Raw genomic sequence first — 15,148 nt, 5'->3', positions numbered from 1 at the left:
TAATAAGCAACCGTTTTCAACCGGTATTTTAGTGACAAAATCCCGTATGCGAGATTCAAAAATCGCCCCCTGATTTAACATTTTTCATGGTTTTAATACGACCTTGTCGATTTATTATGTTAATTTTTCGCGCGACTTATAAAAATACAGAAAAACCATTAAAACAATGCTAAATCAGAAATTCCTGTGTCTTATCTTAGATTTTGATCAGTGAGTGAATATATAATTTCTACTGTGCACTATATTTGTCATAGCTTATTAACAATCCAAAATATATAGCTTATTTCTTTACGTCACTATTTAGGGAAGCTGTCACACAAGACTTTGAATAATATCAGTAAAATAAAACCACTGAAAATTGGCTACATTCCTCCTAAATCTAATCATAGCCTTGTTTACAGTTAAATATTATTGAAAGTAATAGTGGATTTTAGGGCCAGTTGCATAAAAACAGTACAGACAAGTCAGCGTCACGCACCAGAAGTCTACAGAAATCCCCATACAAAATGTTAACAATCCTAAATTCGTTACACCCTGACAGAAAAGAGTAGAAATTAATAGTGGCGCCACCGTCTATGTAAATTGTTTTGCATGTGGCAACTATTGAGTCACTTTGTATGAGAACAGTAAATGTTGCCATTCCTACTCTTGTTCTTGTACCATTTCTACTCTTTTCTGTCAAGCTGTAAAGACGGTTTGGTGCAACTTAGTATGACGTATAGTTTAGATACGGAGACAGCTGTCAATTTCATATAATTTATAACCTTCAAACGCAAACATATATTTGTTGGCTGACAGCTGTCACCGTAGTCTAAGCTTAAATTGACATGTCGTCCTACATTATTATTTATTAATTGATGTAATTTGGATACCACTATTATTATTAATAATAATGTAAATTATAGAAAAAACCTACATCCAAACAGAATTTGCAATGGCTCCAACTAAAGTGAAAAATTCATATGCATAGGTACATCATCGATTAAAAACTTAAAGTTAGTTACAATTTAATTACTTAATAATCCTAATTATATATTTCCTAAAATTGCTCTTTATTACCTAATTGATTATTGAGGTTTCTTACACGTCTACTAAGTTTATTGTACTCCGTTCGCTAAACTAACACTAAAACTAACATTCATCGAATAGCGATACGAATCATACTAACCAAACTTGATATTTAAAAACGAATTATCATATTTCATAAAATGTGGCTCTTCAAAACCCGCTGTTTATTTCAATCAAATATTATAAATTTTATGTAGAGTGAGCTGCAAAAGAGCATGGCGAATTAATCAATGAAATCATTAATTTCATAATTTCTCCATGTAATTTCGCAGCTTACTGTACACAATCTGGAGAAGGAAAACAATCCATACAATTTTGTTCCTAAAGATTTGAAATAGAACAAAAGGGAAAGGTACCGCGGGGCAAATCTTGACGGGGGGCCAAATGTAACTGGTCCATTTTTTCCATGTTTTACAATGTTTGCATTATTAAATAGTGTCCACCGGTTATATATGGTAGGCGTGTTCAGTGGATACATGTAGACCTCAACATCATAGTGTAATAATGGAAAAATGGATTAGTGACATTTGCCCCCAGTCGAGATTTGTCCCGCTGTACCTTACCCAATCATTAACACTTTCGCTACCAAGAACCCGACTGTCGGGCACACCGCTCGTAGAAGCGTAGCCGATTACATGGGTTTCCCCGTATGTAGCGAAAACCCAATCATTAATATCAGACCTAACACCAGAAACTATGGACACGGAAAAGATATAAAACTACCTAGTACATTTAAGTTATCACTCAATCAGTATTATTTAATTTTTCTACACACATAGTTATTATAAACCCTCTTGAACGGCATTTTAAATGTATGAAGATATTTAAATCAGTGTATGAAAGGGTTTCCCCAAACCTATCGCGGAATCGGCTCTGGACGACCAAAAATTGCTCGATAGTATGAACATCAAGACCCTTGGTGCGTTTTCATATTAGTCCGATGTAGGAAAGATATCCCATACATTACAGGCGTCATCTTGGATTTTTTCCATTGAAATCCTTCCGACATCCGATATCGGATCGGATAATGTGAAAATGGACACGCGTTGTCGTCGCCGAAAGCATACATACGCATATTCAGACTAACGAGCGATTTTTGATCGGCAAAAGTCAATTCAGCGTCGATATATTTAGGACGACCCTAAATGTACATAATCACAATCACACATACAATTGTTTGAGAATTTTTTTGATGAAACACTTCATTCGTTTTATAATGCCTCTAATTATGTAACAGTCACATAATCGAATATTACTACTATTGGTAACCGCACTACTGATGCAAGTAATACAAATCTCATTTTAACAGAATCAACTATTACTACCTATTTACACTCATCAAATTAATCCAATATGGTATAATTCTGTTCATGGCATAGAGGAATCAGTGAGGAAAGAGTTGTAACTCCATACATCAGTAAATTCGAGTTTTGTAGTGACATCTAGCGTCAAACGCGCGTCCATCACGCGACAAGTAGGGTAAATTATCTTTTCCTATTTCTTCTCTATTCCTCTATGGTTCATTGTAATTTTCTCAATGTTTCGCATACCTACAGGTGATGTAATACTCATTTACTACACTACTTAGTAAATACTTACTTTCAAGGCCGCGAAAATATCGGTCACAATCACATTTGTAGTCCTAAAATAGTGTCACAGATTTTTGCGGCATTTTGAAAAGCAACATGTTATTGCACGTGACTCTAGACCTTTTATTTAATACGGTGTTTGTCAAAAGTGAATGACCACCGTCTTTAGCTTAAATTTTACAACACATTTTATACATAATTTTAGAACAAAACGGGACTTAATCGCGTAAACACTTACATTTATATTAGGCCCGACCGAGGTATAGGAGTCTACCCGTGACCACGAACATAATGTGATGTTCGAAACGTCGGGCCTAATGTAAATGTAAGTGTTTACGCGATTAAGTCCCGTTTTGTTCTAAAATTATGAGTGCAAATCGTGTTAGTCTGAATCAATACATTTTAGTTACATGTCACCCGTAAAATATATAAAAAAAAAACATGCAATATAACTTAAAAACCTGTCTATTTTTCATAAAAGTGTATTGAGAAGCTCACGCCGGGTCTATAAAAAAAACTTAATATTTCATGTTTTCATACTTTTGACGCTTGATTTATTTGTTTTTAAGTAATCATATGTTTTAAATTAATATACATTATATATTTCATAATGGAATAACGATTAGAAATTTTTCCTTAATCATTATTGTTGAGACATTGTCAATTTTGTATAAACAGAATGTCATAATTTACAGGAAAATCAGCAAAATATCACATATATAGCTACGAGCAAGTCTCCATTTTTAATCGACTACTTAATTTAAGGCCTTCATGCGAGTCACCTAAGATCGATTAGGTATTATCAATTACATAATTATCGAATATGACGAAAAAAAAGATAAAGGAAAGGAAACATTTGGCTGATACCAAGGGCGGATCCAGAACCTAGGCTCCAGGGGGGGGGGGGGGTCATGACCCCCATGCCCCCCCCCTTCCGCTTGGATCCGCGCATGGCTGACATAGCATACCTATTTTGTTGGTTCATATTATATGAAAATACTCTTTCATCAAAAATAAAAGATGACGTTTGCCCTATTTTGATGCATAATCATATTTTTAAATGCTTTCTAATACTACTTTTCTATTATTATAGTATTTCCACCGAAAATTTTATAAAAATATCACACCTAGCTAACCTATAACTACATCGAAGTACCTACGTAAGTAACATTGGCACCGCTAAAACTACTTAGGTTATTCATGTCTTTATAATTTCACAATTTTAAGCCAAATACTGCATTTACTCTCTTTTATTAAATTTCAATACTGAATATTTACAATAAAACAAAAACTAGACACTAAAATGATGTTATGTGTTAAAAATTGCACAGATACCTTAAAGCATAGCTTTGGTATACTATAATATAATAAAAACAATTCATTTATAAACTTAAACTTGTAAAAAGCTCTCACACTCCAACAATTACGATTACTGGCTTTAATTATTGAGCTATTTAAGGTTTCATACTAATTGGAATGTCAATACTTACGCTATAAAATATCCAAAGTAAAAACCCATGAATAGGTTAACAATAAAAGTCAGTGATCATACCAAAAACTCCTAAAAATAAATCACACATTCCTACTCTCCTGTATAAGAGGAGAGTGAAAATATTGGACGATCCGAATCGCAGCAGACGAAAACAAAAAACAGCGTCTTTGGATTAAAATAAAAATAAAAAAGATTCTCTTATCTAAGGACAGTGAAATATCCACGATGGGTTTTGTTATATACAAATTTGTGAATCTTTTGAATTCTTCTTTAGCTATCGAAAACAGAATAAAATGCTGATACATATAAAACTTGCCCACATTAAATGGTCTAACCGAGTGGTTCGTCAGAATGATCAGACACATCGAACTCGTTTACAAGTTAGGCAATTTCGATATGCATCTACACCTCCGTTGCTTCTAAAAGCTCGTTCTTAAGATGTCAACAGATTATCAGTACTCTGACGATATCGGCATGTCAATTAAAATCATTAACAGGCTGATATTTTCCGAAGAGCTGGTAATCTGAAGGCTCTTTTAAATGGACTCCATTCACTGGAAATTAACAATCATAGCCATGAAGTCTTATTAGCTAAACTAAGCTACTCCATAGTCTTTTCCAATGGCCGCTAGGGTCACGAAGGCCATTCCAAGGAACACAGAGCCTAGGAGATCTCCCAACGCCGTCAGGTAAGGGATGGCAGCGTTGTCGGGATCCTTCTTCCGTTTCCACATGAGGTGGATTAGCACGTAGGCCATGTAGAGAAGCACCATTACCTGGAATGGATTAGTTAGGGTTAATTTAAATTCAAGTCATGTGTTTTTTTTTCCAATGGAAGGGGAATGGGACGAAGACATGGCAAAATTTGAGCATTTTTTTTATTTCTTTTGGAGTCATTTTTAGCAATCCGTAAACACCACACCATTTATGGTGTTCAGTGAATTTTTGATATTTGAAATCTGGTGATAGTAAAAAAATCCTAACAACACATTTTGATATTTTGACTAGAATTTCATGACGTCCACTAAGAGAAAATAAATTAAATGGATAAAATTAAGACCAATACTTACTTGCAATAAGGAACACATGATATACGTGATACCAAAAGCGAAGCCAATGGACACGTAGCCCATATACAGCCAGTCTGCGACGATCATGAAGATGATCTGACCGAACACGGCAAGGACCAGCAGCATGCGGGCCACCTTTGCTGCAGCAGCTGAAATATGAGAAGTACAAGGTTAGGTGACTTTCAAGATTTTAGACTTGTTAACCGTTGGACTTGAGGGCATCCGAAACAAGAGTTCTCAAGAATCAAGAGTCTCTTATTATTGGATATATTTGTTTAGTTCTCTTTTGTAAGTATTTACTGTTTAAAATTACCAAAAAAGAAGGAGCTGATATCATAGTATACTCTGTAGTGGCCTGTTTTCTCTGTGAAATATTATACAATAGAACAGATGATATTACAATTCCTTCCGAAGGAAAAAAATCTGCCACTTCAGCGGAGATTTTCTCCAGGACTCTGCCTGATGTCATAAAAGGCACTTGATTTGATTCCCGATAGTCTTAATAGCTGGATACAAACATCAACTTACTTCCAACAAACAGCGTCTTCCAAGGCCACTCCAGCAGCCTGGAGCCCTCCGGCAGCACTCCAGGGATGGCCGTCTGGTGAAGATGTGTCGCCAGCCTTGAAGACTGCACGCAGACCAGGTTTCCACCGATGCCGTTGACGATGGGCTGGAAGACCTCGTAGCCAGTGAACCGGTCCACGGCTTGGTCCAGGACGATACCGCCGACGCTGTAAAAGATGAACGTTTTAATAAAGATAGGAGTACTGGAATCAAAAGGCGTTAGCAGTTCCTGCATCAGGGTTCGGAGTTTGTGAGATATGTAAGTGCAGTTGATAGTCTAGAGCCAATTTGGCCACAAGTCGTCTCCTTCACGATTTTCGTCGACATCTCTTCTAAATACCTAAAACAGGTATGGATATGTTCCTCGTTCTCTCCAGATTACGAATTGACCTGTTTTAGTTTAAGGAGGGGGGGACGGGTCGAGAAAAAGGGGGGGAAAGATGGCGACCGACCATCATAGATATTTATTTACATCTCGAGTCCTATGGCACCAATCTGTTCGTGCGATGTGTCATTTGAAAGCTTATTAAACCTACTTTAATTGTTTTCAAATAACTATGCTCATAAAAGTAACCGTTTAGGAAATATTTGAAAATATGTGTTTTTTATCGCGCATGAATTGCACAAGTACTAGTAAAAAATGCGTCTAACTCAATAAACAAAAACTTTACCGCAATTGATGTTATTATAAAATTTTTGCGTCTATTCATGCTCTTTCTGAAAATATAAGTTTCATTGGTATATGATAATATATAACCATATAATTAAGAATTTTGTTTGGCAGGGGTTATCCCCCAGGTCGCTTAAACGGGCGCAGACCGTAGTAAAGTATTCAATATTTTTGAGGTCTTATTTTACGGATCCATATGTGAGAGGTATCGTTTGAAAGATAATTAAACCTACTATAATTGTTTACACATAACTATAGTATTAAAGGTAGCTGTTTACATAATATTTGAAAATATGTGTTTTTTATCGAGCATGAATCGCACAAGTACTGGTAAAAAATGCTTACGTTACCGCAATTGATGTTATTATAAAATTTACGCGACTATTCATGAGCTTTCTAAAAATATAAGTTTTATTGGTAACTGATAATTTAACCATTAAATTACGAATTTTGTTTCGTAGTGGTCACTCCGCCGGTCGCATAAAAATGAGCGCTGACCGTAGTAAAGTATTCAATATTTTTAAGTTCTTATTTTACGGATCCATATGTAAGAGGTATCATTTGAAAGCAAATTAAACCTACTATAATTATTTTTGAATAACTATAGTTATAAAGGTAGCTGTTTACAAAATATTTGAAAACATGAGTTTTTTTTTCGAGCACGAGTTGCACATATACAGATAAAAAATGCTTCTAACTTAATAAACAATAACTTTACCGCAATTAATGTTATTATAAAATTTACGCGAAATTTCATGCGCTTTCTAAAAATATAAGTTTTATTGGTATATGATAATATATGACCAAGTAATTACGAATTTGGTTTAGCAGGTGTCACTGCGCCCTGTCACGATATTGGGTGCTGACTGACGTCGCCAAATTTTCTACGTTACTCAGATCCTATTTTACTGATAAATTTGTGAGAGGTATCATTTGAAAGCATATTATGCGTACTATCTTTATTTCTAATATTTCAAGTCGAAACTGTAGAAGTTTACAAAATATTTGATTAGTAATATGTGTATTTTACTGTGCATGAATAGCATTGGCATTGATAAGACACGCTTCTAGCTCAATAAATTATAGTTTTCCGCAATTGAAATAATAACAAAATAAACGGAAAATGTATGACTTACACAAAAAATAAGTTTGGTTTGTATTGCATAAAATAAGTTTGGTTTGTTTGTATTGTATTCAAAAGGAAAGTGACAAAATATGTTAGCACACTGGGTATCACATAGTACCATATACAGCCACCAATACCTTAAAATGCGTAATATAATATATTATAATAGTTACCAAATAACCTGTCTTCTTTTTTTTTTTTGTATTGAAATGTAGGTAGTAAAACTATTTTTTTTTTGTAATTTAATGGACCGGTATTAAATTATGTACTTATTAGGTAATAATAAGTTTAGGTATTATTGCATGTTTAGCTGTAGTTCACTGGTAAAAGACACCTATGTAAGTTGTGGTTACCTATAATTGGATAAGCATCAGTTTAGACTTTTGTAACTAGATTTAAGAGCATGTAAGATGTATTATCTGTTGGTACTCCTAAATAAAAAAAAATAAAAAAAATAAACAATTAATTTGAATTTGTTCAGCTCACCTACTGCGCACCATCATATAAATGGATGTCCACCGTCTTTGCCTTTTTTCATGATTTTATTTCACTAATCGTATATTCATAATAAATATAATCTATCACGTATCGAATTTACTTATATACTTAATTGATCAGTAAAATAAAATCTGTAAAATGATGAAGAAATTAAGGCAACGGCGGTGGACATCCGTTTATATGACGATTGACCGTGCGCAGTGGGTATGGTGGACAAATTAACATTAATTGTTTAAGCAAATCTAACAAAACTCATTTTTTGTAAAGGCCATACATTTTGCGGTTCATTTCGTTATTATATCAATTGCGGAAAAATATAATTTATTGAGCTAGAAGCATGTTTCACTCGTATCAGTGCGAATGCTATTCATATACAGTAAAAATACACATATTGTCAAATATTTTGTAAACTTCTACAATTACGACTAAAATTATTAAAAAGTAACGATAGTACGCATAATATGCTTTCAAATGATACCTCTCACAAATTGATCGCTAAAATAGGATCTGAGAAATACATAAAATTAGGCGACGGTCAGCACCTATTTACGTCACGGGGGTGCAGTGACACCTGCTAAACCAAATTCGTAATTACTTGGTTGTATAATATCATACATCAATAAAACTTATATTTTTAGAAAGCATTAAAGTTATTGTTTATTGGTCATGCACCAAGATACAATCTTAAAAATTATGAAAACGGCAACGAAAATGGTCATCCATGTATATGACGGTGCGCAGTGAGTATGATGGATAAATTAACATTAATTCTTTATGCAATACTGACAAAACTTATTATTTGAAAAGGTCATACATTTCGCCGTTTATTTTGTTATTATCAATATGTTTATATCAATTGCGGAAAAAATATAATTCATTGAGCTAGAAGCATGTTTTACTCACATCGGTTCCAATGCATATTTTCAAATATTTCGTTAGCTACTACAGTTACAACTAAAATTATTGAGAACCAATGATAGTACGCATAATATGCTTTCAAAAGATTCCTGTTAAATAAAATAGGATCTGAAAAATATAGAAAATTTGGTGACGGTCAGCATCCATACGTGGCCGGGCGCTGTGGCCCCTACTTAACCATATTTGTAATTACTTAGTTATATAATATCATACACCAATAAAACTTATGTTATTAGAAAGCACACGAAATTCCGCGTAAATCTTATACTAACATCAATTCCGGAAAGTTGTTGTTTATTGATTAAGAAGCATTTTTTACCAGTAGGTACTTGTGCGACTCATGGTCTATAAAACACATATTTTCAAATATTTTCTAAACAGCTACCTTTATGATTATAGTTATTTATAAAAAAATATAGTAAGTTTAATTAGCTTTGAAACGATACCTCTCGCATATGGATCCGTAAAATAGGACCTCAAAAATATTGAATACTTTACTACGGTCAGCGCCCATTTCTGCAACCGGGCAGAGTGACTCCTGCTAAACCAAATTCGTAATTACATGGTTATATATTATCATATACCAATGAAACTTATATTTTTAGAAAGAGCATGAATAGACGCGAAAATTTTATAATAACATCAATTGCGGTAAAGTTATTGTTTATTGAGTTAGACGCATTTTTTCTAGTACTTGTGCAATTAATGCGCGATAAAAAAACACATATTTTCAAATATTTCGTAAACGGTTACTTTTATGAGTATAGTTATTTAAAAACAATTAAAGTAGGTTTAATAAGCTTTCAAACGACACCTTGCACGAACAGATTGGTGCCATAGGACTCGAGATGTGAATAAATATCTATGATGGTCGGCCGCCATCTTTCTCCCCCTTTTTCTCAACCCGTCCCCCCTCCTTAAACTAAAACAGGTCAATTCGTAATCTGGAGATAACGAGGAACACATCCATACCTGTTTTAGGTATTTAGAAGAGATGTCGACGACTTTTTGTAAAAGAGGTCGTTTGGTCCCTGACTATGATCAACTCGCCGTGACTTTAAACTAACATCCACCTGAAGATACTTCCTTTACGCCTTTTACGATTACTTTGTATATCTTAATCATCACGTCGTTTCAAATACTAAAACCATTTCAACAATTTTGATATAGCGCGCAAAAGAGTTCAGTGTTGTCACAAAAATACGTAATCTTTTGGAATGACAAACATTACAGATATGGTGCGAAAAGTTTTCCCTTCGTATTTTTCCGAAAACGTTCGTATTAGTTATGCTGGTTCAGTGTCAGGACGTCTTGTACTGAGACTGACTGAAATAGTCAAAATAGTTTCCGTCAAACGAAGGAAACTCTTTTCGCGCTATCTCAAACGCCTTTGGTGCTAACTTAACTTTATAAGATTTAACATAGAAAAATAACTATGGCAGCACCAGTCGCGCACTTAGTGAATACATAGAAAATGATAATAACTTACCCACTGATGAAGAGCGCAGAGATGACAGGAGTCCAGCCAGTTGTGAGAACAGACTTCGTGTGTTTGTTACGGTACACGATGAACACCCAGACTGGTAGTAAGCTGCAGTATACGCAGATGATGACGATGGGTTGCCATAGAGAGGTTTCTGAAAGATAAAAGAAGGATTCTGTGAAAATATTGAAGCATTAGAAGAAAGTACCTAACATAAATGTAACTAAAACCACAATCGCCTCTGACAAAATTAAAAATATAAAACTACACCGTGTTTCACTTAACACTAAAAACCTGAAAACCGTTTGTTCAGAATCGAGAGTAGAATCGATTGAGCTATATCTTAATGGGGGTAATATTTTTTGTTTTAATTTGTATTATTAGTTATTTTTTACGTGCCCATTCTACTAATTCGTAATACAACATTGTGCATATCACATTGCTAGAGGTTGTATACCTTTTTCAGTATTTAGGGGTATTAATAATGGCTGGTTACGTGGACGATTATTTTTTCCGCTACGAATTTGACGTTGTGTGTCAGTTTACTTTTAATGTTTATCATAAGTCATAACAAATTGAACTCCAACCAAATTACAACGTCATTTTGAATGTTAGGTTTAAATTTGCTTACTGCGATTATCTGTCTAATTTGAAGTTTACTGTGACAAAGCTTAAGTGCTTTACAGTGACATAGCTGTCTATTGTTAAACCTTATGTCGTTGCAGTAACGTACACAAATAAATAGTTTGAAGGTTTATGATGGTAGCTAGCAATTATTTTATTGAGTGTAGAGTTAAAAGTCGAGTAAAGCTGTACAGAAAATGAAAAATTCAATTTAGCTGAGTTTTTGAAAAAATAATAATCATCAGATTAAAAGATGAACACTCTAGACACGTTTGAAAAAATAAAAATCAGTTGGGGTGTCTGAGGTTTTGAGTGATACCGGAAACACGGTGTATATCGGGATCAGAGATGCAAACGAAAAGTCACCTGATTCTGTCCATAGCATTGTCTATTCTATAAACAAAAAGCACAACTAAATTTATAAAAAAAACACTTACTAGCATCATGGTAAATATACGTATTTGAAGAGAACTACCAAACCATGCAACATTGAGCTACTACTAAAAGATAACAAAATAGAAAAAAAAATAACGACTGAGCTGCAGTGACCATGACTTCAACAAATTATAAATTGATTTGATGTTAAAAATATTGAAGTAGGTGTGATGTAGGCTAACGAATAGGCACTATAACTAGTTAACTAGCAGGCGTGCTACATCATTCAGTAAGTAATACCAATTTTAACTGGCTCCGTTGGGCCAACATCAGCCTGGACCTCTTGGCCTGTGGCCTCTTCCTTGGGAGGAAATATATCTACACAAACAATCAAAATGTCTCAGACATTATGTTCTATTCTTAGTTCATTTGTTTTCTGATACAAATCAAGTAAATGTGAAATTGTTGATTATTCGTACAGTTCATTGGGATAAACCAAAATTATTCAATACACGTTTTTATTCGGGTGAAATATTTCCTTCTTCATATTTTTACTTATAAGGTACAGCGGTGCAAATGTCGACTGGGGGACAAATCTAACTGGTTAGTGTAATAATGAAAAAATGGATTAGTTACAATGGACCAAAAGACCGCAGCCAAATAGCACTAGACCTTACTCATAGTGTTGTGTTCCTGCCGATGAGTAAGGCTGCCAGAGCTCAACGAGGGTGCAGTGTGCTGATGACGGGAGGACTTACGGAACTGACATATTCCGTCTATTGTCCTTTGAGTCGTCGGCAACCCGAACCCTCCTTGGAACTTGTACACTCCTTTTTATGTGTATTTAACGCAACAAAAGGGAATGTACAAGTTTCTAATGGGATGGCAACGCGCATGTGACACTCTTTGAGTTGCAGGCGTCCATAGGTTATGGTGACCGCTTTCCATTAGGCGGGCCGTACGCTTGTTTGCCACCGAAGTAGTATTAAAAAAAATAGTTACAATGGCCCCAAGATTTGCCTCGCTGTACCTACCTTACTTTTTTATTTTATTTGATTTGTGCAAAGTCATACTACCTAGTTTTGTTTTTATAATGCCTCTTTCTCAATTAGTTTATCATCAATTTTAGGAGATCAGTTAGAAAAGAGTACGAGGAGTCTTTTTCCAATGAGGAGGTTATGACAGATGGCGCCATTCTATTAGTCCATTGCACAGATAAAGAATTTCATACGTGAGAGCGAGAAGATGATATGTTTTTTTTTCTCTCACACATATGAATGACAGTGACATGCCTAGGCACTTGCACAGGCGCCGGCGCCGCCTAGCAGGATAAAATGTCAGTGTGCCTCCTCATTATGACAAACGGTAAATTATTTATCACAAGAAATATGCTACTGATTGGCTACAAAATATACTCACGTATCTGTTCATACATGTACTGCGCAGTGACAGCTAAGACAGAGTTGCTGACGATGTCGCCGATAGATGCCGCTAGCGGCGTGGCCACGTTGTCTGGGTTCACCTTAAAACGATGGGAGCCGATGATCACCATCACTAGCACGAAATCTGAAATCAAAAGATATGAGCTTTTAAGACGCTACAGGAGCGAAAATGCTAAAATGGAAAGGAGACCCCCTTTCAATTTGGGAATTTTAGTTAAATATACTTTATTAACTAGATTTATCGAAAATAAAAATGTCCATTCATAACAACTCAGTTAAAAGATATTTCGAAAAAATCTTTATAATCGAGGTTCCGCTCTCGACTGTTTCCTTCTTCAAAACTTAATCAATCGTAACGAAATTGAGAATCTGAATAACAATGAAATTATCTGTGTCAGACCGTTTAGTTTTTTTGGCTAAATGTTGCCAATTTTGAATACCACACCTTTTTTTGCGCCAAAATCAATAAGGCCGTTTTTGGAAAATTTTGATGGGCTCTAGAGCCTTTAAAAATAAGAATATCCAAAAAATCAAAACGGTCCGACACAGATAAAAATAATAATAATCTGTGTTGAAAAAAACAGTGCTCTATCGTCAAAAACCAGGGAGGAAATAGTCGAGAGCGTTTGTATGGAGAATTGACCCCTCCTGGAGTATTTTCCAAAGTAAGAGATGATACGTGGGTTGCGAATAATCATTGAGTGACTTCTAAAAATTATAACACTTGTGGTGTTGCAGATTTCCATGGGCGGCGGTGATTGATTTGAATCAGGCGATCAATTCGCTTGTTTGTTAAATAAAAAAAAAATGACATGTCACCCACTCTGACAGCTATTAGGGCTATTTACATTTAAGCGTTACCAATAATTTTGCCCCCTTTAAGACTACCAAAACGCGTTTTTAACAATTTTAGTTTCAGTAAACTTTGGAAACAATTAACATAGAGTTCTAATTTTTAACCCCCGACGCAAAAAAGACGTAGTGTTATAAGTTTCACATGTCTATTTGTGTGAGTGTCTGTCTGTGGCATCGTAGCTTTCGAACGGATGAACCGGTTCGTTTTTGGTTGAGCTGAATTAGTATGTATGTATGTATAAGCTTTATTGTACATAAAGGAAACAAAAGAGACACAGTTACAGAGTCAGTAATATACAATGTAGGCGGACTTATCCCTTAATGGGATCTCTTCCAGTCAACCTTTGAGGAAATGAGTAGAAGCGAATTAACGATGAGTGACGAATTCAAAAATGTACAACCACTAAAAGAATTAAATGCAAATTTTGTATACACATGGTAACAAATATATACATATACAATTACATTAATACACCAATATATACATATATAATAATATAATAATAAATAAACAAATACTCATCGTATAAAATATATATTTATATAGGTACTAGTCAGAGGTGTTCTTAGCCATGTTTGAAATGTTACATACCTAGGATGAAACATGTGGTGGTGGCTGTGAAGACTGCAGATGAGATCAGGAGAAGTACATAGTCTCCGTTGAAGGTCTTGTCAGTGATAATGTTGACAACGATGGCGAAGATGGCGACCACCGTCGCTGCTACTATTGCTTGGACCTACAAGAAATATGTTTTATAGTTTTGATTTAAAATTAATTGCATGTATAAATAAATAAAATACGCTAGTAACTGATTGACTAGAATGTTATCTATTTGCGGATTAGCAAAGGAATGTTCTAGATTAACATGGATTTCCGCAAAGTAACGCCTGATTCCATCGATTAATTTTACAGTGTTACAGCGAAATGTTTAGACAATATTTATAAAGACTTATAGGTAAGTATACTATGAATCTATGATATCTACATCTACAAAGTACAAAGAGGCAACTAAGACATTACTATAAAATGTTCCCATAATGCGAATCTGCTAATCGAAATTAAACAATTTGATCGGCACACCACGCGTCGCATCGTGTGGTGTCGCACCACATTTTAAAGTAATTCCGGCTTTAAACGATCGAAGCAGGACTACTGTGGTCTGTTTCTCAAAGATAAAAGTTTGTAACTTTGAAATTTGAATTAGACAGCGACTACTACTTGTGCCACAAATGGGCCACTGGGGGTTACACAATGAAGTACTAAATAAAGCCTTTCACTTTAGGTTGAGAGAGAGGGACGGAGCTATATAACTGGTATAGCTGTGTCCCTTTCTCTCGACCTAAACAGCTTTACTACCTCATGGTCTAAAA

General features: G+C 34.8%; 1 protein-coding gene across 2 annotated transcripts in view; it reads right to left on the bottom strand.

Moving 5' to 3' along the window:
- Window positions 1-2,614: 2,614 nt before the first annotated feature.
- LOC125237347 (solute carrier family 41 member 2-like) overlaps window positions 2,615-15,148 on the bottom strand; it is a 113,114-nt gene continuing 100,580 nt past the window's right edge. For both annotated transcript variants that reach the window (XM_048144341.1, XM_048144342.1), the window contains 6 exons: window positions 14,370-14,514; window positions 12,900-13,046; window positions 10,488-10,635; window positions 5,748-5,953; window positions 5,220-5,368; window positions 2,615-4,925 (listed from right to left, as the gene is read on the bottom strand). In XM_048144341.1, the coding sequence (XP_048000298.1) occupies window positions 4,746-4,925; window positions 5,220-5,368; window positions 5,748-5,953; window positions 10,488-10,635; window positions 12,900-13,046; window positions 14,370-14,514 (975 nt within the window). In that variant the 3' untranslated portion in view covers window positions 2,615-4,745. The remainder of the gene's footprint in view (window positions 4,926-5,219; window positions 5,369-5,747; window positions 5,954-10,487; window positions 10,636-12,899; window positions 13,047-14,369; window positions 14,515-15,148) is intronic.

Source organism: Leguminivora glycinivorella, chromosome 21, assembly GCF_023078275.1.
Source record: "Leguminivora glycinivorella isolate SPB_JAAS2020 chromosome 21, LegGlyc_1.1, whole genome shotgun sequence".
NCBI classification, from domain to species: Eukaryota; Metazoa; Arthropoda; class Insecta; order Lepidoptera; family Tortricidae; genus Leguminivora; species Leguminivora glycinivorella.
Note: the sequence above shows the minus strand (reverse complement) of the source record. Positions and strands in the feature narration are given on the sequence as shown.